The sequence below is a fragment of the Phalaenopsis equestris genome, unplaced genomic scaffold (genome assembly GCF_001263595.1).
Source record: "Phalaenopsis equestris unplaced genomic scaffold, ASM126359v1 Scaffold198320, whole genome shotgun sequence".
Lineage (NCBI taxonomy): Eukaryota > Viridiplantae > Streptophyta > Magnoliopsida > Asparagales > Orchidaceae > Phalaenopsis > Phalaenopsis equestris.
The window spans coordinates 133134-156601 of record NW_018218243.1 but is presented as its reverse complement, the minus strand read 5'-3'; the positions used below and the strand labels follow the sequence as shown (position 1 = coordinate 156601).

Sequence of the window (23468 nt, the reverse complement as noted above, 5' to 3'; positions counted from 1 at the left end):
CCTGGACCAAAGGGTAAAGAATAGGTATGCTCCTATTTGACACAATATAATTTGAACTAATTTACTTTATCCATTCACATTAATTTCTTGACAAGGAGAATGATGCTTTCTTATATATTGAACTTCACATTAGAAACTTTACTAGTAGAATTAGTTAATTAAGAGTTTGTTAAAATTACATATTTATTTCAATTGCCTATTATTGATAAATAAGCATATTGAACTGTATTGTTGTGATTAAGTATTGATTTTCTAAATCCTAGTTCGTAGCCTCTAGTATTACTCCCTGTGGGATCGATATTCAGGACTCCATTAGAGCCCTGCATTACTTGAGCGATACGTATACTTGCGTTGATAAGTGTGACTTTGCAATTATTGAATATTTTATACATATTTTTATCAAATCTATAACCATTGTCAAGTTTTTGGTACCGTTGCCGGGGACTTAAATCTTCTAGCAACAGTATCAAATTCTTGTATTTTTAAGCATATATAAAGTTGCTGTCAGATTTTTGGCACAGTTGTCGGGGACTTAAATCTTCTAGCAACAGCATCAAATTCTTGTATTTTTAAGAATATATAAAGTCGTTGTCAGATTCCACGTGGTAGCTTCTTATTGGCTACCCTTTGCAAGCCTTCATGCGGTACACGTACCGAATAAAAATTCCTTTAATAGACGCTGCTATGGGATCGACTCCACGGCCCGCGTTTTGGATCCCGATTTTCCTCTCGTGCTCTTCAATTCATCTTTTTCCTCGATCACACTGCAAGCAGACGAAGGCAGGGTATCGAAAGCCTTAACTACACACACAGTACCGTGATCCTCTTCTTCTTCTTCTTCGCGGTTTTTGTCATGTGGCTTTAAAGCATAAAAGCCGCCGCTCCCACCTTTGTATGCGAAGACGACACGTCCACCCTTCTTCCTCTTTGATCTCGACTTGACCCACAAACACTCGCCGCTTCCTTCCTGCAGAATGTGTTCAACGTGTAAGGTTCCTTCCTCCAATCTCTCCAAGCGAGCACTACATGAAGGTTTCTTCTTGCTCCTTTGACCTCTTCTTCTTCCATTCTCTCCTTCGCACAGTAGCCGCAACTTCTTTCTCCTTCTGCTCATTAAGCAGATTGAATGAGGATTTAAATAACAGAGGTTGCGATTAATCCCTGCTAAGAGGTGTGTCTATCCTAACAGACACTTATTTTTATATATTTATCATTATTATTTCTATCAATTCTTGCTCAACCATATACATCTATTCTTACATTAATCCTAACAGACACTTTTTTTATTTATTTTATAATTGTATTATACATTTATTTAATAATTGCTTGAAAAATCCAATAGTTATGTTTTGTTTACCACCGGGTCATGTCTTTCTTCTATCATATTGTGTTTCACAATTTGGTATCCACAAACACACGCTCGTGCACACACACACACAACAGTCAAATATAAATTGCATTGTTTCTAGTTATAACTCTTTTGTGGGATAAGGAGTTCATTATGTTTTTTATTGTTAAGTGAGGGTTGTCTCTTATTTTTTTTAATATTCTATATTGATTTTTTGTTTCTCAAGTATCAAATATATTACTAGGACAGTTATGTTGCAAACACATTTACTGCACAGGGGTAGAATAGTCATTTATCCAGAAAAAACCGCAAATCAAATATTTTCAAACAGTACAAACAAAACAATCATCCAGCTTATTATGATAAGTTGTTGATCAACAACTTATTAGGATCATATGGTTATCAATTGATTCTTCAATAAGCTGCAACTACCCCAAACAGACCCTAAGCGGCAACATTAGGCTTTCCAATGGCTTCATAGTCATTAGGACATAATGATAAAAAATAAATTTATTATTGTTCTTTAGAACAATGATAAACGACATTATCATCATTCTAAAATGTAAAAATATTCACTATAAGAATTGTTATTCTTAGCGTCCGATATTTGCATCAGATTTTTCGGATGCAAATATTTACATTGGATTTGCGATTGTTAAACGATGAAAAATAAATTTTGATATTTACAGTTGATTTTTTGTCTGATGTGCATCCAACAATTCAACATAAAAAGTACTCATAAAACTGCAAAACTTTTATTTGAGTTGTGACGGATTTAGCGTTGGATTTTTATCCAACAAAGCGACACAAAAACTTTAATTGTTGACGTCGAATTAAGTCTGATGCAAATTAAACTTAAATCCAATGCAAATGGCCTAACATACTCATCTCGCGCGCTTAAGTTTCAATTCTCTCTTCATGCTCTCTCTCGGTCTCGTCGTCTGTCTGAAACCCTCGCAAGCTCCTATCTTTCCTTTCGCTTTCCCTTTCGGCTTCACTCAAAACCATCACTTTCTTGAACGAATCTTCACGATACAGTCGTCAACCATTAGAACTAACTGGAAAGGTAACGACCGAGAGCTTATAGAGACCACCAAAACTCCCTTATTTTTCTAAAGTTGATTTGTCCGTACTGTATGAATATGTCAAAGATATTTACTCTGAAACATAATAAGAAAAAACAACTGATTCGAGTGTCACTGAAAATCTAAAAATCAACTAAATTTTTAGCTATTGTTCCTTAACGTGTGGGAATGCACCTTAACATTTAACAGTATACCATAACATTTCATGATTGCATTTTAATTTAGACAAGTGCACCCAGACATTTGACGAGTGCAACTTAATTTTAATTAATGCACAACTTTCAACGAGCTTACATTTTCATTGAAAAGTACGCATTAATCTATAGCCATTGCACCATGATTTTTTAATAAGCACGCTTATAACACTTTTTTTTTCAAGGCATATTAAGCTCAATTGAACCAAGTTGCTAGGGCACTTCAATATATATAAAATCAACCCACTAGGATCACGAATGTACGCTACAAGTACATTAATAATAACTCCATAAAACGTTTTCTTAATCCATTTTGCGAGAGTTTTGACTCACCTATCCTATCAGAGATAGGAGAAATATTTACGTACGTAAGACGCAAAATTACGTACATATTAGATTATTAAGAGAATACAGATAGCTTACACTTACATTATACCCCTAATAATTCTTCATGTAACCTAAGTGTAATCTATATATACCCTCCGAATAACGTACATCTTACATACACAAATATTTCTCCACATCTAGAGCACCTTTGTTTGATCATTGAACAATTTAATATCTTCCTTGAAAAAAAAAAAATTCTTTAAAAAGTAGTCACTTTTTTAGCTTGTTTATTGAGAAAAGGAGAACTATTTAATCAAACAATGAGCGAAAATCATTGTTTATCGGTTCTTAAAAGCGTGATTTTTCATGCATTGAAAGAGGGGATTTTTTCTTGGGTGCAGTGAAAGAGGAATTTCAATCAAAAATAAATACAAATATAGTATTACATTAACTGCAATCGAAATTACCGGAAGCTAAATTTGCAAAACAGAAAGTGGAAGAAAAATCATATCTACGCACAAACTAATTTCTGAGAGGGATGGAAGGCACTCTAAGATCCTCCATCACTTTAACGTAGCATTCTCTACCATCTAACATTTCTGCAATTTATCACAAGCTCCACCACTACAAAAGTTAGCCATCTTATCTGTGCAATATCTTCAACTTTGATGGGACTAAAGATCACCAAGAATGGATGCCAACCTCAAAGCCAGTCATAACCAACTTTAAATTTGCTTCTTAATCGGGGGTCATGAACTTAGTATTCTCCCAGAAAAGAGCAATTCGAAAAACAGGAATGCTGAAGCTATAATATAAGCCTTGATGGGTTGATAAGCATCTCATCTTGATGGCTGATCTGAACTAGGGTTTCCAGCAGGTTGGCTAACGCTAGAGCCAACTACATTCTCCAATGGAGGAGCAGATCCCCATTTCCCTTGGGATTCCAGAGGCTCAAGTACATGGACACCACCATCAGTTAACCCAAGAGCAAACTGATTGGGGTCGGTGGGATTGGCAGCAAGAACGACGGGATAAACACTGGAGCTGCGTCGAATGAATTACTGTCAAAAAGAATACAAAGCATGATGTACTATGAAGAAGAAATAAAAAGCATGGCAATACCTCGGCGGAGAATTAATATAGGCTGCAGGGCTTATCCGACACCTCAATCTAAGTATTGATGTGAAGACACTCACACTTCCATCAGTGAAACTGGCATAGATCATTTGGCTATCACAAGAATATGTTGCATGGGTTACCAAACCATCGCGGGGGACCCACTGCAAAGTTCATGGGAATAGGTGCTTGTTAGTTTGGCTTTCATAAGTATGTAAGACCTATCTATCCATATATCTGCCCTCCAACTCTGTTAATTATCATGCATTTAGATAGAAAAAATTCTAATTGGGAAGCTGATGCGTGCATGTATGAAACAGTAAAAAAATGAATCAACGCGCCTGCTTAAGACACTCCATTTTTCTGGCTTCATATATTGCTATCTGGGATTCGTGCACAACCAAGAACTGAACCTGATCCTGGTGGAATTGAACCTTTGTCTCTGCAACCGGGCCTGGAGTCCGACCAGGAGGAATCTGCAAAAACTTGCTACCTTGTTTGTCCCATGCATTCATGCCCCACACGCACAGCTGGTAATCAAAAAGAAGAAATTGCCATCACAATGAAGCGGTTCATACAAAATAACCAGCAGTTCACCCTATGAAGTACTATTGACTTTTTAGGCAGGAAATTCTGAACTTCGCTTAAGATACCTGGGAATCTGCTCCCGAGGAGATGAGAATATTAAGCACGTTGGAAAATGCAAGCCCTGTAATCCTCTTTTGATGCCCTCTGAGTTTGCTCTTAACCTGCAAATTTAATACAAATAGATTGAAATTTCAATCTTTTCCTTGACTAGCTCCCAACATTGAAGTGATTTATTTGAAATGATGATCCAACCTCATCAACCCGAACATTATAAATTTGGATTGAGGAGTCATCCATGCCTATAGCAATGATATTATTGTCCTGTGGATGAAAAGCAAGGAAAGTGGCTGCAGGTGGTGGCGGCATGAACGTCGTCATTGTCTGTATTTGACAAGTTGAATAGCTTCAGAGTGCCATTTAAAACAAATATGCACTAGATAATTTACAAATGCTTAGATAAGTCACCTTGAACGACATCATGTTGAAAAGGGATATCTTTCCCCCAGATGCAGACAAGACATACGAATCATTTTTTGATAGTGCAAAGCAGTGAATAGCTTCTTCTGTATTTGCATCACTGGTTTCATTAGTCATCAAAATTCCACTGGTAGGTTGCCATATCTGTGGAGCAGTAGCTGTAGTGGCCTGGAAAAGAACAACATAGTCATGCATACCATGATCGAGTACATGACTTTAAACATTTCAGATGAAGTTAAACCTTTCCAGATACATTTCTGTCTGTTTTCGGCCATTTCCATAGTTTGTGAACAGCATTTGATGCCAAAGCCAAAATTGCAAGACCTGTATTGGTGTAAATCAACCTGGAAACCTGAGAAGCAAAAAAAGTCAAAGCAAGCCAAACCAAAAGTTAAAACCAAAGTCATGAGACAAATAAGTCAAACTTAAAGAGACACCATCGATCGACTTTACTCTGCATCAGCTATTAGCATCAAGAGAAAACATCGAATATCAAATTTTAAGATCACTATCATTGGCGAGCTAATTCAGAAACAAGTTCCTAATTGTTTTGGGAAAACTGAATTATATGCATAGTTACTTTACAATTTAGTAATCTCATAATTATGATTGCACACGTTTTTATTCTAATTTAATTAAATATTTTATTTATGTTCTAATCTCAAGTAAAAATATGCTTGTTTTTAATTCTTCATTACTGTTTTAAGAAAGCACCTCTTTACATAAATAGCACTCCAAACTTTGTTATTTACAAAACTAGCTCCCTCTTTCTATTCATTTTCCAAATTCTCACTCAAATATAAAAAATCACAACAAAACCCCAACCCGTATTTTTCAATTTTATCAAATTCTCAATGGTTTTACTGTCACACACGTAGTTTCACCAGTTCAGTTAGTTCAAAATAATGACCTGGACGCTAGTTTTGTAAATGACAATGTTTCTAGAGCTATGCAAGTAAACCCAATTTCTTCATTCTACTTCCTTGTCCTGTTCCCTTCTTCCACTTCTTCCTCCATTGAGTGAAAATGGAGACCAAACACCACACCTAAAGTCTTAAACCCTAATCCCTGCTCAACTCCCCACAAAAAAACTAAACCCTCCATTAAAATTAAAAAAAAATATATAAAAAAATAAACTAAAACCTTGCAGCAAAAACCCTAGTGAGGTGGCCTTATTAACTGCATTAACTTCAAGTAGTTGAAACCGTTGCTCAAGGCAATTGAAGAAATGTCAAGGAAGAATAATTAGAAAAACTTAAGTGCTATTGTTAGCTCCATAAAGAGGGATGGTAGGAGTTTAGAACTGGAGATGTCAGTTCCGTATATGATCGTTGAGGCTTGTGAGAAGCTGTCCGTAGGAGAAGCTAGCAACTAGGTTCCAATTGCTACTCTCACATGGTCAATGATGAAGCCGACATCAGAGGTGGTGCAGATACAAGGGATTAGTGGTCAGTGTTAATTGAGGTGCATTGTTTTTATCCGAGGTATTAAAGGAAGATGCAAATGATGTGGAGTTGAGGACGGGAACCTACTTTGAATTACCTTGAAACGAATATAAAAACATGAAAGGGACTTGATAAATAATTTTTATCAAGTACTCCATATATTTTTTTAAAGCTTAAATAAAAAATTGAACACAAATAGGCCTTTCGTCAATGTTGAGAAGAAAGATTTGGAGTGAATTACTTTTTGAATACAGGCATAAGAAACAATACAACAAGAAAACAAACAATCATGTATGTGTTTAATTCTAAAATGTAAACATGAAAAATAATCTCACCTATTGTGAAATGTTTTTTCATAAGCAAAAAATTAAAAAATTAAAAAAAAAAAAAGAAAGCATGGCGCAATTCCTTGGTAAAGATATCTAATACTTATCTTCAAATGAAAAAAAGAAAAGAAAAACAATCTTCTTTGAAGGCACGATATTCTGTATGAAATGAAAATCACCTTTAATATGTTTAATTTGTTCATGAAAAATGGGATTATTGACAATAGAAATGGCACTATGGTTTTCATAGGATCTTTTCATAAAATGGAAATTTGCAAAATAGCATCATTGTCTGATCCTAAGCTTCAATGCGAAAAGTGGAGAGTTACAATAGGTAGTAGACAATAAGCGTAAATTTTGCTGAAAAATTATAGCATAAATTCTTTAAATCATTGTATAAATGCTAAAGTAACCCTGAAAGCGACGCGCTATATAACCTGAATACTGTGAAAGGTGTGCAAGAGCCGTTTACCAGCGCCAGCTTGTAGTATCAAATAAGCAAGAGTTTCTATATTATAGACGGAAAAGTTAGTCCATCAAATTAATATTAGAATATGATCTTGGAATATATGTACTTTCACAATTAAATTAATTAAATTAATAGATATTATTATTCATGAAAGATAATTATCTTATGCATTCAAGAAAGTAAATAGGTTAGATAAAAGACAAAAAGATTGATAGCTTAGGTTTTAAATTTTGGTATTCACGTAAGAGTAGCACTATAAATAGTCTAGGTGTAATTATAGATAAAAGTGAAAGTAATTGTGTTAAAATTAATAGAACTAGAGATAAATTTATAGCCCTAAAAATTGTTATTGTAACTAAAATTTTTAATATTATAAATGTTTATGCTCAAGTAAGTTTAGATATCTGTTCAAAAGAAAAAATTTGAAATGACAAAAAAGAGCTAATAAAAATAAAGTTCTTGAAGAAAAAAGTTTTATTGGAGGAGATTTGATTGGACATGTTAGTAGAGTGGTCGAAGATTTTTAAAATATTCATGGTGACTACAGTTTGGAATGATTAATAAAAAAGGTAGAATAATGTTAGATTTTGTTTTACCTTCTGATTTTTTTATGGCTAATAATTTATTTAAGAAAAGAGAAGAGCATATTATTATTTATAAGAATGGATCTAATAAAACACAAATTGATTATTTTCTTGTGAAAAAAATAATTATTGACAATGTAAGGATTTTAAGGTCATTCCAAGTAAAAATTCAAGTACATAACATCGATTATTAGTTCTAGATGTTCAAATGAGAAGTAAAAATATAATGAAAATTTGTCATAGAATTAGACGGGCCGTCTAATATACAAATAAAATTATTTCTATGAGTAAACTTCAAAATTTTAAGATTTGAGATTATCATGAAGAAGTTAATTCTATGTAAAATAAAGATGTTGATATGCTTATATTCAAGTCATTAATAATATGTATACTAGTGTTATTTGTGTTCGTACAGAAGGAGAATTGACCAAATATTTTCCTATTTCAGTTGGATTACATCAGAGACCGACTTTAAGCCCATATCAATCAACAACATAAATAGCTATGATAGAGGCTAAGGTAGAATGTTTGATGAAAATAAGTTTAAGGGTTGTTTGAGATCAATTTTGTTTTTTGTTTTTGAAAGTAAAAAATAGAAAACAAACAAAAAACAATGTTTGCTTATTTATTTTTTGTTTTATTTCTATTTTTTATTTTTTGGAAAACCTTTGTTTGTAAAATACTCGAAACAAAAAATATATATATATTTTTGTCTATTTTTAAAACATTGAAAACAGTGAGTTCCGCCACCCGCTGCTCCACTACCGTCCTTCACCTGTCGCCGCCACCAGCCGCCACAGGCCACCTACTGTTGTATCTGTTTAATGATTGCCACTCGCAACAGCCGCCCACCGCCACAGTCCTCCTGCCGCTCGTTCACAGGAAATGCTTAGTGTTGGATGAAACAAGGAAGACAACCTATACGACATGGGCTGCAGAGCTTAATACTAGAGCGCATGTGAACCAAACCTTTTTATAAAAAAATATAGTTTTTTTCTTTTAAAAAAATATCCAATCAAACATATTTTATATTTTTTTTATTTTTAAAAACATATAAATCATAACAGTACTAAATGCACTTTCTAAAATAAGAAATTAAAAAAAACAGATTAAAATCAAAAATAAAATAGAAAACAGATGGTCATCCTGAACAGGCCCTTAACCTTTTGTACAAATGTGAAGGTGAATTTAAAATAACTTGCAAAATTTGTTAAATCAAGCACAAAAACTCTATATAAGGGTAGAAATAGAAAGAGGAGATTCTAGTGGTAAGGAAACACATGGGGCGGATGAGTCTAATAAGGCAGAGAAAAAGTGCATCTCATGAGAAAAAGCATTGGTTGAAATATATAAATTTCTGGTAAGAAAATCATAAAATCAATATACTTAGTGTAACTGAATATCTAACACATGAATTGAACGACATAATGAGAGAGCATATAACATGATTGAAGGCATAAGCAAACCAAATATAACTAAATATCTGTACTGCTAGAGAATATAGAGGTTAGTCGGGATTCAAAAGAGAATAAGTGAAGAGGTATTGAGGGGATTGAACTCAATTGATAATATAGCAAGCAATCAAGATTGTTTCACAAAATAAAATAAAATAAAAACATTGAGAAGCATTCATATGAAATATTAAGGTTTGAGAAACATCCAGCAGGTGAAAATCTTTGTGCTATACCACACTAGCCTTGAGATGTATAGTAGCACAAATTTTGATGAATAATGTCATATGTCAATAGAAAACATAAAGTTTAAAATTCGGATTTCATAAATACTAAAATAAATATTTTAGATAAATAATGTCATTATAGAACATGTTTAAAACTAAAAACTATTTAAGTTTAGGTTTTTGAAAAGTTAGAAATACGTGTATATTATTAAGTTAAATGTGCCTTATTATATTTAATTGAGTTGTACTGATCAAAAAAACTGCATGATCTATATAATAAACATGATGAATAAGCTAAGCAATTTCAAATCTAATATTCAGGCTCGTATAATAGATTGGTCAGTTTAGGTCATGTATAATTGAGTTTGGTTAACTTCGGGTAAGACCTAAGCTAGACCCATCAACCTGAATTGTCACACTAAGGGGCTAGTTATATCAAGAGTAAGAAAAAGGTATCGTAACAAACAAAAGAAAGCAAGCACAAAGGGATAAGATAGTCAAGTAAGTGGCAAGGGAAACTGCGACAGTGAGCGAGCATGACTGGTAGTGAGTGCATGCAATGTGAACGAGCATAACGAATCACATTCGAGGGATTACAACATATGGTTGAATGCAACACGAAGGTTGACCATGAAAATGAGCAAGATAACTGGAGCGATGTTACAAGCCATGATGGTGGGCTTAACAATGCTCTAATACTATAATGAGAAAAAACAATGTTTAGGCTTTATTATTGACTAGACATAGGAGACTATAAATAGACGTACAAGAGGAATAGAAAAATTAATATCAATAAGAATATACATTTTTATGGGGATACAAAAGTGTATCAATCACAATACTAATGAGAAGGATTAAGAAATCTAAGGTTAAAAGATAACACCACTATGAGTGGAGAAAGAAAACAAGGACATTTTACAATAGTCCAAGCAACTGAAAGGAATGCATGTGCCAATGAAATCCATATCAATAAATTGTTTAAAACTGGTGTCATATATGTATGAAGCTTCCACCAGAACAACAAGAACAAACAAGAGAAATAATGTGAGAGAAGGAGAGCAAATGAGAGAGAAAGATGGGGCAAGGCCGAGCAAGAGCTAGTAACGGCAAAGAAAAAGGTTTACTGTTTTATTTTCTTCTTTTCTTTATGCTTCCCCATCCCTCGATAAAAGCGAATACTGAATATCCCATGGTTGTGAAAAAGAAGGACTCTATTGCTTAATAGAAGAAATAACTTAAGCAAAATAAATTGATCAATTTTCAATAACTAATAAATTCAATTAAAGATATGTTAGACGAGAATACAAAATAAATGACGATGACAGAAAATTTAAATCTTTAGGTTTTATTGCTGCGGGAACCCTTGATATTTATAAGCAAGGTTTGTTGTTGTTGTTGCTGTGAAGTCCCCAAATTTTTCCAAGTTTAAGTTGTTTTTGAATTAAATTAAATAAGAGGAAATGAACATGAAATTATGAATTTTATTATAGATCTAGAATTGCAGCGCTTTTTCATCAATGCCATTTTTTTAAGAAAAATTTATGTTGAGTGGATACTTGATAATTCAGATTATTGAGAAGCAAACAAAATAAATTTCAAATGTTTCATGGTAGAGAATATATTGTATTACAATGGTTTGAATCTAGGCGTTCAAGAAAGTTATATCGACCAAAGAAGCAAAGTGAGAGCAAAGATTTAAATATTGATACATGAGATGGGTAACTCTTGCTCTTTGAGAGATAAATATACCACCTTCCTCATTAAAGTTGTTCTCCTGACGTTTGTGATATATTATTTATTTATATGAAACCAGTTGATCATATTTATGAACTATATTGATTTCATTTTTTTTTGTATTGTTGTGTAGACTTAGTACACATGCCTTTGATATCACTATGATATAATTAATTCCATTCGTTTATCCCTATTGACTTATGTTGAATACATGAATACAAGTAGTGTAGATTTTTTATTGCGCAGTACACATGATATACCATGCATATTTAATAGTGTTGGTGTAATTGATAAAAAAGATCATTGGTAGTACCCTTTTCATTCATATATTACTAACAATTGGTTGATAGGCTTGCATTCAGAGTGACAAACTCTTTAAATGGAGTTGACGGACTCATTTAGTGATGACCTTTTTTCAGATTCAGGGTATCATGAAAGAATGCGAAATATTATATGATATCTTCAAAGAAACATATCTCTTGAACCATTCTTTATATTCTGTCACTCTATTGCATGATTATCATTGCTTAATACTTGTTATTTCTAATAATTTATGCTATATAAAAATATTTAAGTTAATGCAATAACGAAGATAGTTGTATTATAATATGCCGCATCCTGCCATATTATTGATCATAATGTATACCTAATCTTTGCTTTTTCTGGCATACTGAGTAGATTTTTCCAACTATGTTTGTTGCATGCAAATTTACCCAATTTTTTATTTTTATTTTCAGGTTACCATATAAAAAACATGGAGAAACAAATGTCAGTATCAAGTTGCTTTCATTATAAGGTAATGATTAATATTTTGATTTTAACAAAAATAATTTTTGGATGTTACTTTTTTTGGAGAGGAAATAGCTAATTTCATTGGTTTTGCATGTGTTGAAATATCTAATTTAAATTACAAGATTTATTGTCTTTCATGTTAAGACTTATAATAGGAAATAATTTATTCCTAGTTATGAGGAATAAATTCTTTCCTTAATATAAGGAGATATTTTCTTTTCATATATTAGGAATTATTTATTTTTCTAATTTATATTATCTCATAATAATTAATATGAATTAATTATTGAAGATATCAGGTGATATATTTTTCCTTTTATATCATTTTCTTTTTATTATTTTTCCTATTATAGGATTCTTGTAAGGGTTATTTATACCCCCGTTCATATCAATGAAAGTATTCCGAAGTATTCCGCATTATTCTAAATTTTAACATGGTATTAGAGCCTAATTTCGTACTCTAGTCACCGATCTTCCATCGAGAATTGTCGGACTCTCTTCCTGCCATCCTTTGTGCATGAAGGGAGGGGCACTCTTCTTCTCTCCCGGTGAGCACAAAAATATTTAGAATATTGAGGATTTGAATCTTCGGAGTCCTCTGCTTCGCCTGAAGTGCTCGATTTTGGAGCTATTCGCCTGATATGTGCCACTCGATCTTGGAGCTACTCGATCTCGAGCTGTTCGAATCGTTCACTGGCCGTTGGCCGCTCGATTGGTTTATCAACTGCTTCGTCCGCCTGGAGAGCTCGAACCCTTAACAATATTTCTGTCTCCCTTTGAGTCAGACGAGAGCTACGAGAATCCTCTTTCTCCTACGAAAGTAATCGTCTAAGCCGCAAGGAGCTTCTTCCTCATTTGATCGTCTGAGCTGAAAGGGGTTCTCTTCTATCCGATTCACGCACGCATCTTGAGTCGGAAGATCTTCCTTCTTCCTGTGGTCTGTTTGCAAGAAGCGTTTCCTTTTTCATCCGGTCAAATTGCAGATCAAGGGCTTCTTCATCATTCGATTGTCCAAACTCGGCGACGATGAGTTCGGCTGCATGCTCGCCGCCATCCTTCGCGACAAGGAGGAGATTCAGCACGTTCTCCAGATCAAGATATGCTTCTTCCTTCCCAGGCTTAACCTCCGCTAAGAACTTCGCATCATCCCCGAAAACCTCGGTTCTCCATCCGAATTCTTCCGTCAAGCGGCCGAGCATATTTATCTCCGCACTGACATCTCCGTTCGTTTCCTGAAAAGCGAACCAAGCGGTGCTCTCGGATCTGTTTTGTTGCAGTGGTTGTCTAAACATTGGTCCATCGATGATGCGCCAGAGCTCCGTTCTTCACGGTTATCGACAGATATGGTTTCGCTTGCAACTGAAAGACTGGATTGCAATACAGAAATCTGTTTCTGTCACTCCTCTTCTAGGGATTTCATTTTTTCGTCATAGTATGACTAACGACATTTTAGACTGCTTCTTCCTCTTTCAACTACTTCCATCAAGACTTCCTCCGACTACTTCTTACGAGTCTTCAACTCCTTTTGCTACAGAAATTCTGAACTTCGGACCTTCTCCTATTGCTGAATTTTTGAACTTTTCTTGGAGGTGGAGAATTGGATTTTACAGTGGCTTCAAGCTCTAGACCTTCATGTTATCAGTGGATGTCATGCAGATGAGAGGCTAAGGCCTCTACTTAAGCTAATTGCTTCTAGCGGAGCTGCAGAATATCATTTTATTGCCCAACTTCTTCAGCATTTTGAATGCATCACAAGTTGCAGTTCTTGCCCGTTGCTTATGTCTTCCACTTGTTTATTGTTATTGTGGGGAAGATTAACAAGCAAGAAAACATGTTATTCCCAATTTCCTTTAGAGGTTCTGCATGAGATTCTTAGCCTCATGATTCATAAGAAGAAAAAGAGAATTTTCCAAAGGCGGCCAGCACCGCCTCGCTCTTGTATATTGGCCCTCCGATTTCGCTATCTCTACCCTTCAGTTTCGCCACATGGACTCCATTTCGACTCCTTCGTACCGGGATTTTAAATGCGGCGTGTTTTCCTCTTCCATGCCGCTCACCTTTACCATGAGTTTTCCTGGATATGGCGCGCAGAAGAAGGTCAAGGCCTGGATGGAGGAGTTTCACCACCTGCCCTATTTTTCACCTTACGACGACTGTTCTGGGATCGACCCAGAGAGCGAGTTGATGGAGAAGCATACTGTAGGGGATTCATGCATTCATATGCCTCCTTGCATGCAATCTATTAACCAAATTGAAGGAGGAAATGTGGATAAACATGGAAGTTCTGGTGGCAAACTTCTCCTTTCTGCCAGCCAAATCCGTAAACTACCAGCTGGATCCTTCTTCTGCAATTTTTAACGGACTTCACTAAATTTCAGCAAAATCCCCCTGATGTTATTTCTTACCCAGATCCTTCTATTGGCCTCTTCAATACCCAATGCAGGGTTTCCTTTCTCCTGAAATTCCTAGTAGGATCTCCTTCCTGCTAGATTTTCGTGTAGTCCGCCCTGCCATATCTCCTTGCCAAATCTTCACTTTCCTGCAACCAAAACTCACTATGCGGTTGCAGGGGCTCTCCCGATTTCCTTCCAGAAAACCGCTTTCCTTGGAATCTTGAACCTCTCTACTGCAGGCCCTCTTCTACCTGCATCCTCTCCCTATAGTAGCAACAACAGGATCTCCTTGTGATCCCATAAGCAACAAGCTGTAGCAAGCAACAACCAATCCTCTCCAAGTTCTTCAGGCCCTCTGCCTAATCTCTTCCTCTTGTCCGGATCTTTTTATGTTGCAGGCTCTCAATCGATTCTCTGCCCACATCCTTTTTTGGCTAATCTGTAGACCCTCCTCTGGAGCTCCTCCTGTTCTTCCGAGCACCATACTTCTCCCTGCATAAGGTCCTTTGTTCAAATTTTGTTGCTTGAATCTTCTTAGCAACAAACCTTCCTCCACCGGAAATTATCCCCTGCTGACAGCTGGACCTATCCCTTGATGGCTTTTCCTGCCACTGGAACTCCCTCCTGCAGGCTTTCCTGCCGCCAGAACTTCATGCGGGCATATTTGCTGCCGACTGGACCTTCGAGCTTACTCCTGCAGCCGGTTCTCTCCCCTGCAGCCTTTCCCGCCGTCGGACCTCCCTCATGCAGCTTTTCTCGTCGTCAGATCTACCTCAACAAAACTTTCCCGGCAGATTTTGGCCAGCTCTTCTCAAGGAAAGCACTGCTCTTTCCTGCAGCATTATTGCAGCCTTCTCCGAGCACTACAGCTTTCCTGAGCACTGTCGTTGGCCCTCTGCAGCTTTCCTGCAACCTCCCTGCAGCCTCCTTGCAGCTTCCCTACAACCTCCCTACAGCTTTCTTGCAGCTTTCCTGCATCTCTCCTGCAAGGTTATTGCAGTCTTCTTGTTGCTTTCATGCAATTATCAGTTAACCATGCAATTATCAGTTTGCAATTATCAGTTAACCGGTGACTTACAAATTCATCAATGTCTCAAAATTGAGCTTAGTCCTCGTCCAGGCCACTCTCAGGCTTCGGCCACTCTCAGGCTTTGGCACTCTCAGGTTTCTGCATTCTCGGCTTCGCGGTTTTCGGCTTCGGCACTTACGATTTGAGGATTGTTGGAGTTTTTTTGGCAAATTGATGTTACATGTCCAGTCAGCATTCCACAGCCGATGTTTTCAAATTTAAGTTGGCTATGATTTTCAACCATATTCAACTTGAAGGGGAGTGTTGAAATAACTAATTTAAATAATAGGATTTATAGTCTTTCCTGTTAAGACTTATAATAGGAAATAATTTATTCCTAGTGATGAGGAATAAATTCTTTTCTTAATATAAAGAAATATTTTCTTTTCATATATTAGGAATTATTTGTTTTCCTAATTTATATTATCTCCTAAAAATTAATATGAATTAATTATTAGAAATATCAGGTGATATATTTTTTCTTTTCATATCATTTCCTTCTTATTAATTTTCCCATTATAGGATTCTTGTAAGGGTTATTTATACCCCATTCATATCAATGAAAGTATTCCGCATTATTCTAAATTTCAACAGTATGCTTTGATAATTTAAGTTGGAGGAAATTATTATATTTTTTAACTATAAATTTATTAAATCAGCATGTACAATTAGTTGTCATAATCTTCATGATCTGGTGAAAGGAATGTAATAGATACCTTGACAATTGATAAACCATTTCAACAAACTTCAAACAGATTATATGAACAATTTGAAACCATTCTCTCTTCAGTTTTGATACATGAATTTCACTTCCCTATAAATTTAGTAACCATAACTGGATAGAGTAATGCCATTGTTTGATGTGGAATTACTTGAAAAGTTGGTTCCTGCTTCTACTAAATAAATTAATCATAACTAAATAACTAACAAATATTTGCATTTCCTTGATAGACTGACTTGCTTTGACGTTAAAGAAGAAGAGCTTTAAGAACATTAAGAACATTGCGTGGAATTGATACTTACTAAAATATGTGATTAGAGTGTATGGGTATTGATAAATAAGCCATCTATGTTGAATTCATCAATAAGATCAACCTTAACTATACTATCCTAATAGAGCAGCTAATATAGGACAATTTCCACAGCAGAAACTATATCAAGTCGAAAGAAAAGCGAGCTGCCTGAACATTAACAAGAAACAAGAGTTGTGATCAGACTCAGTATCAGGACCTTGAAATATGAAACAAGTGTACCTTCTATGCTTCCCAAGCTTACAGATAAATTACAAAAAATAATTTCTCCACACTACTAAAACTATAGGACAATATTTGTAGAGCAGGGAATGGAGCAGTAATTTGGTATTGAGCAGTAGCTTTTAACCACCTACTTTTATGGCCAAAAGAATCTAATAAATTGGCATCCAACATTTCTAGATGAAGTGATGATTGATGGTTGAAGAGTTTGAAATTTCTTATATTGTGCTAGAAAATGACTTAAATAATAATAAAAAAAAAAATTACAATAAGTTACTTAGAGAAATGGATAGAATATATTCACATTGAGAATATTTTAAGGGCAGATGCCACAATCAAGCAAGGCATTGCATGCAAGGCATTGCATGCAACTCATATAAAAACGGTGTTCGATAAATGAAGGAATAAATGGATGCAAAAGAAGATCATGGAGTTCCGACAGCATAAAAAAGGAAGACGTTAGTAATGAAAGGATCATGAAAAACTGCTTCATTTTGAACGAGTAAGATTCTATTAAAAAGACATCAAATATCTACAAGAACCAAATATCAATTTATGAAGAAACTTCTCTAAATAATTCACTTTTCCATTGTAAAAATAATCAAAAGTCATCTGGAGCTCAATAACATCAATAGAAATAGTTGCATCATGTTAACTATGTAATATCATGAGACAAAAAAAGAATCAATTCTCACCTTGACTGCTAATAAATTATCAGGAAGCCTAAGGGAACAGCATTGAGTTGATTCATTGATTTCAACCAGTTTCCATGTATTGGATTTCTCAAGTAACTCATCAAGAACTCGGGGTTTGACATCAGCAATAGTACGATTATCACCACTTTGCTGCAATTTGAAAATTCTTAATTATCCTCAAATTGTATATTTTTTTAATTATTAATTCAGATTAAAAAAAAAACCGTACACTAGGTGTAATACTCAGAAAAAGCATGAAAATATAGAAGAAAAAAATATTCAATGTTACCAATGCGCCAACTGGAGCTACTTGGGCGCTACGATCAGCATCTGCAGTGCTAGTTCCTGGAACAGCACTGACAGTTACCAAGGGGCTGAGGGTGGAAGCCTGCATAATTACGACGTCGATGCATCCCGGCAGCATGAGTAGAGTGTAAGACAAATGATATAGAAACTTTAAGAGATCATATAAAAAAAATTAAAAATACCTTTGCTTCAGATACTAATCTAGAAGCACTATATAACCGACTTTCAAAAGATCGCAGCAGTTGAAATCCCTCAGCATTGGCTAATATCTTGATACAATTGTCAATAGTTGAAACGGCTAATAGTGATCCTAACTTGTTGAAGCGAATTCGAGGAGAGGCCTGTGTATAGTAACATCAAGTAAAATTAGATTATAATATTGGAATTCTCAGAATGACACTAACAAAAACAATATATTACCGGCAATCCACCCTCTGCATCAGCTGTTGTCAGAAGGTTGGTATTGTCCATGTCCCAAAACTTGATCATAAACTCATCACCAGCTGCCAAAAAACGACTTTTTGTTGTATCAAAATGCACTACTCCAGTTGACCTTTTACGGAAACCAGAATATGTTCTCTTTAAAGAGCCTTCACTCTCATTCCATTCAACAATATATGAATCTCCATCTTTACTACTCCCACAGGAAAACAGCCTAAACATAAAATATGTAAAAAAGAATCTTAATCAGTGTTTTCCAAAAAATAAAGAAGATAGCGAACATGAAATCAGAAAAGATTAAGAAGCCTAAAGACAAACCTTGTTCCATCGGCACTATAAGCCATGGAAGTACACCATTGGCCTGGAGCAGTATAATCCACTCTAGAGCCTCCATTATCATATAACCAAGCTTTAATTTTCCCGTCAAGGGAGGTTGAAAAAATAAACTAAGAAAAATGAAGGAAGTTTAAGTATAACACAAGGACAGTGCTAAAGAAGTAAATCTATTTAAAATAATGGCTATAATATGAAATGGATGGTACATGAATGTTTTCCTTTGAATGTGGGCATATGGAATAAACTGGTGCTTCATGACCTTCATAGGTATACTGAACCACTGCTGTAGCCGCATCCCAGACCTGCAGAAGCTTGATTTTAGCAGGGCACAGAATAAAAATGCTTAATACTGCAACATGTATTTGGTAATCATGCAAACCTTGATAGTCTTGTCATCTCCACAAGTCACTATGCATAATTTCTTGTTTGGTTGCGAAAAAGCAATGTCATTTACGCTACCAATATGTGCATCAATCTAGTAATAAAATGGGTTTTCGCCCAGAACATCAGTGTAGCATGTAGGAGGGAAAGTACTTCACTAGTATGCATTTGTAATAAATGTCCAGGAAAAAATTAATCAATAGATCTCACCTCAAAATGCTGCACTAAATCTTCACGGCCATTGAAATCATAAAAATGCACAAGGTGCTTGGAATATGCAACACCTGGCAGTGAAAAAGTGAAATCGTCAAATAGAATCATAAGCATTTCCTTCTCCATATTTTTCCAATGCCGTTAATGTTCAAACCTAACATACATCAAGAAAAATGAAAGGAAAAAAACTAGTTATTATCTTACCAAATTGATTGCCATCTGGACTCCAAAGCACACGATTAACAACAATGGAAGGATCTTTAACCAAAGTAGACTGCATATTGTACCATTGAAAAAGATGAGTTTCGACAAGGAATTAAACAAGAAATTCTCGACTAGCCACCTAGATATATAAAGAAAGAGAGCGTTGAACATGCAGAAAGTTCCCAGACCTTAAAATTTCTATGAGCAAGCCTCTCCCTGCTTGACACCTCCCAAATAGAAATATCACCAACATTGGTACCAACTGTAACAAATAGAATTAAATCAAACCCATGCTGTCAATTTATGAGCATCAAGAAGAACTTTATCCATGGCAAAACTGACTTATGATCGATCAAAAAGAAAAATAAAAAAATTACCTAGAATAAATGTTGGTTGAGAAGGATGGAAATCCATGCTCGTCACACTAGAACCCAGATTTAAAGTTACAGCAACATTCTTGGGCAACTCATCAATAATGTGGTGATTTCTAGAAATGCCAGCATATGCAACTGGTAAGTGCGTAGTAGGTAAAGAAGCCTACAAAGGCATTCATAATCAATAAGGTCACTTGTTAGGCATTTTTGAAACATTTCAATTGGTAAGAACAAATCTCTTAGAATTTATATGAAATGCGGACATTTGCTTACCTCTTCAGATGTTCCCATAAGACGTGGCCTTTTATGAACATGTTCTGAATCTGCAGAGTGATAATCCATATGTGGATTTCCAACAGGATGCTTCAACAGAGCAGCTAAAATAGTGAATGAAAAATTTTAAGTGAATATGTTGTGATAGGATGCTGTTGTGTCATTCTGTCAGTACAATAGTTACCAAAAAAAGCTAAGCAATACAATTTGTATATGCATTTATGCAAAATCAAGTGCATGAATATATAAGATCTACAATACTTAATGTTAACAGTATATCTAACCACAACCATATCCAAGAAGATACATAACGTAAACATAGCAAAACATGAATTTTTTTTTAATTTAAAGAACAAACAGAAAACCTTTAAGAAATGTTTGTGAATTGGGAGGTCTGTCAAGGACAAACATGACTAAATATATGTCAAATAAAATTCAATTCATAATAATAAAAGGTCTAGCTTTTGATAAATGAATGATGGAAACATTAAGTACCTGAATTGGGTGGTGCAGCTAGGACAAGGGGACTGGCCGACATTGCTGGATGTGGCATTGGAGTGGCATTTGATGCATTGGCCATCCAACCAGTAAGTGGTGCTGGAAGAGCAGTTGCTTGAGGCTGAAATTGCTGCAGGGATCAGAAATATGTATCACGCTTCACATACTTAAGCTATCTTTCGATAAATAAGGACAGAGGCTATGCATATTTCACCGCAATAACTCCAGCCCCTGCATGAGGACCTAGTTGTGGGAACCCTCCAGGTTTTTGCATCACATTCATGACGGGAGGAGCAGGGGATGCTACCCGGGCACCATTCGGCTGGGAACAAGAGTGATCATAAAACAGGGTTTTAATATCTGGGTTTGGCCTAGGGTTCTTACATAGTTGATGTTGCCAATTCAAACTGTCCACAAATATAAAGGAAAGGTCACATAAGACACAAAAGGGAATGCCATCAATTTATCATACAAGCAATCTACCTTTGATTAATGAGCGTCCTTAATCTCGAGTTCTTAAGATTGGGGAACTGCAGTTTATCACGGAACAAAGGGTTGGCCTCAATCAACTTTTTAAGCTCAGATAGCATCACAGATCTGGCAGATTTGGTATCCCCGTACTTCGAGAGCTGCTCATTTTCTCTAAAAGAGAAAACAGAGAAGTATGACAAGCCAACAAACCTTTCAGCATTGGCAAGCTTCCAAAACCCGCAATAATAATAATTCAACATAAATACCTAAAATTTTCCAAGGTTAGAAGCTGAGTAATCTCCTTAAACAGCTCCTCATTGAAAGCTGCAAAAACCTTGATGTCCTTCATGAGTATTTCCACAGCCTTCGCCCGTTCTCTCCTGAAACCAAGAAACCCAAACATAAGCCGGTTGAAAAATGCAAACCATACGTGAGGACGAAAGAACTCCACGGGGAAAGAAAGGTGCGAACTTATCCAGGGCCTCGAGATACTTCTGTTTCCGGATCTCAAAGAAAATCTTCATCGAGTAACGGTTATCGTCCACCTTGGTAAAACCCGAGAGATACCTTTCAACCTCCTCCCAATTCCCACCGAGTACCGCGTCCTCGAAGTGCTTCATGTTGAAATAAAACCCAGATTCTTGCTCCAGCCTGAGAATCCAAGAGAAACAGATTAAAAAAAAAAAAAAAGACGGCATAAACAAGACGGAGTGGCGGAAAGAAGGGATGCAAGAAATTCCTACCTGTGCACCGTTTCCTTGAACTTCTCTTCATCAAGAAACTGGAGTATCAGAAAAACGAGTTCTCTACTAAGAGAACTCATGGTTTTTCACGGGCAAAAGCGGCTGCTGCTACGTTTCCGGCAACGACCTTTCACCGATGGAATCTACCAACGAGCGATCGATCAACCAAAAGCTCGACTCCGACTTCAGATTTGATGCTATTCAGAAGAAAAAAACTAAGGCCGAAAGGGAGCGGCAGGTTTACCTAGAAAAAAACGAGGCCCGAGGAGAGAAAAAGAACGAGAAGCAGGGGGACGACAAGACGAAAACGGCGAAATTGGGGCGCTGAGAGAGTAGACCGCTGTTGGGTTTCGGGTGGGGACTTTCATTATATACCACCTCCTTTAACTCGTACGGACCAAGTGATAAGTCATGACAGTTATCCTAATAACCAATAGTACCTATCAAATGCAATTTCTCCGTGTGTTGTGCTTTCTTTCTTTGTCTCCACACTAAACGACATTTCAAAAGAAACGATTACGTTCGACTGATGCAGCTGCTCGCGGGGCCCGCGCCAAAACTGCCAGCCTGGCGTTGTCTCGAGAGATCACCGGGCGTCCCCCTTATGGTCATTTTCTCGGGTTATATTGCGGGTATTGAAATGTAGCTGAGATTAGGTCGGAAACAGAATTAAAGGCTGAAAAGCTAATACCTATGCGCAAAACCTCCCTTTCTTCGAAAAAAAAAGGACACACTTTCTTTATTTTCGTGTCCTTTTCGACTTCTCGCACGAGATATCGAGGGAGCAATTTCGCTAAATAGCGCGATAATTAAGAAATTATCTGTTCGCTGAGATATTGAGATGGTGTTCATATAGATTCGCTCCGACTTCACTTGTTTCAGCAATCAATTAAACTGACAATTGGAATTCTAATTTTAAACTGATATGTATTGATGTCCGATGACATTATAAATGGAAAGCATCAGTTCAACCAATCAAACTTACGCCTATTATTAGACGAAATCGCATTTTATAAAATTTAAATTTACTATAAAGCTGTTATGTATTAATTGCACGTCTTATAGTTCATATTTATTACATATATAAATTGCACTTCGGTGCATCAAAATTATTGTTTCTCTTGCGTGACCCGCAATGGAGGGAAAATTATTTCATACAAACACTGTAAGTAGAGATGCATACGGTATCTGATCTGTACCGTTCATCACAGCAAAGATGTATGACGGTGGACCCTATTTTGAATTAAAAAAAAAATTTACTGTGATGGACGGTAGAGATCGGTCACTGTATGCAGAGATGCATACGGTGTCCGTATGAAATAATTTTTCGCAATGGAGGGAACACTAACAAAATTGCACTCGCACTCACAAACCCAAGAAAATAAAAATTATGCATGAAAATGTGCGTCTCTTTTTTAAAATATGATAATAATACTATTTTTAATATGATATTAAGGATTTAAGTGGATTATGTGTAAATATGAAAAATTATGTGTGAGATATATAAAGAATTGTGTGTAAATGGCCCATATATTTAAATCCAATTTAATGAATTGTATTAGTATCAAGTCAAAGGACACATTTTACTGTATGTGATTTTCTAACCATAGATAAATACACAAAATTTAGGAATAAAAAGATTCTGCTCTCTTAAA

The 23468-nt window shown here is 35.7% G+C and overlaps 1 protein-coding gene across 1 annotated transcript; it reads right to left on the bottom strand.

The window, feature by feature from the left end:
* Positions 1-3670: 3670 nt before the first annotated feature.
* On the bottom strand, positions 3671-22140 carry LOC110035585 (protein TPR3-like). The gene is made up of 25 exons (XM_020739838.1): positions 21814-22140; positions 21542-21721; positions 21337-21450; positions 21083-21241; positions 20814-21006; positions 20597-20729; positions 20102-20205; positions 19832-19991; positions 19612-19716; positions 19455-19529; positions 19248-19321; positions 19036-19131; positions 18863-18958; positions 18639-18766; positions 18300-18534; positions 18062-18220; positions 17863-17961; positions 17574-17723; positions 5377-5487; positions 5124-5303; positions 4911-5039; positions 4724-4819; positions 4412-4600; positions 4077-4234; positions 3671-3998 (listed from the first exon to the last, which is right to left on the bottom strand). The coding sequence occupies exons 1-25, from the start codon at positions 21891-21893 to the stop codon at positions 3794-3796; spliced, it is 3408 nt and encodes a 1135-aa protein (XP_020595497.1). The 5' UTR covers positions 21894-22140; the 3' UTR covers positions 3671-3793.
* Positions 22141-23468: the final 1328 nt, after the last annotated feature.

Excerpts from the sequence above, each read along its gene's own strand:
- LOC110035585 (XM_020739838.1), bottom strand. The coding sequence starts at position 21,893 with ATGAGTTCTCTTAGTAGAGAACTCGTTTTTCTGATACTCCAGTTTCTT. Across the intron at positions 19,992-20,101 it reads TTATGGGAACATCTGAAGAG|GCTTCTTTACCTACTACGCA; the intron begins GTAAGCAAATGT and ends ATGCCTTTGTAG. Across the intron at positions 4,820-4,910 it reads ATAATGTTCGGGTTGATGAG|GTTAAGAGCAAACTCAGAGG; the intron begins GTTGGATCATCA and ends TTAAATTTGCAG.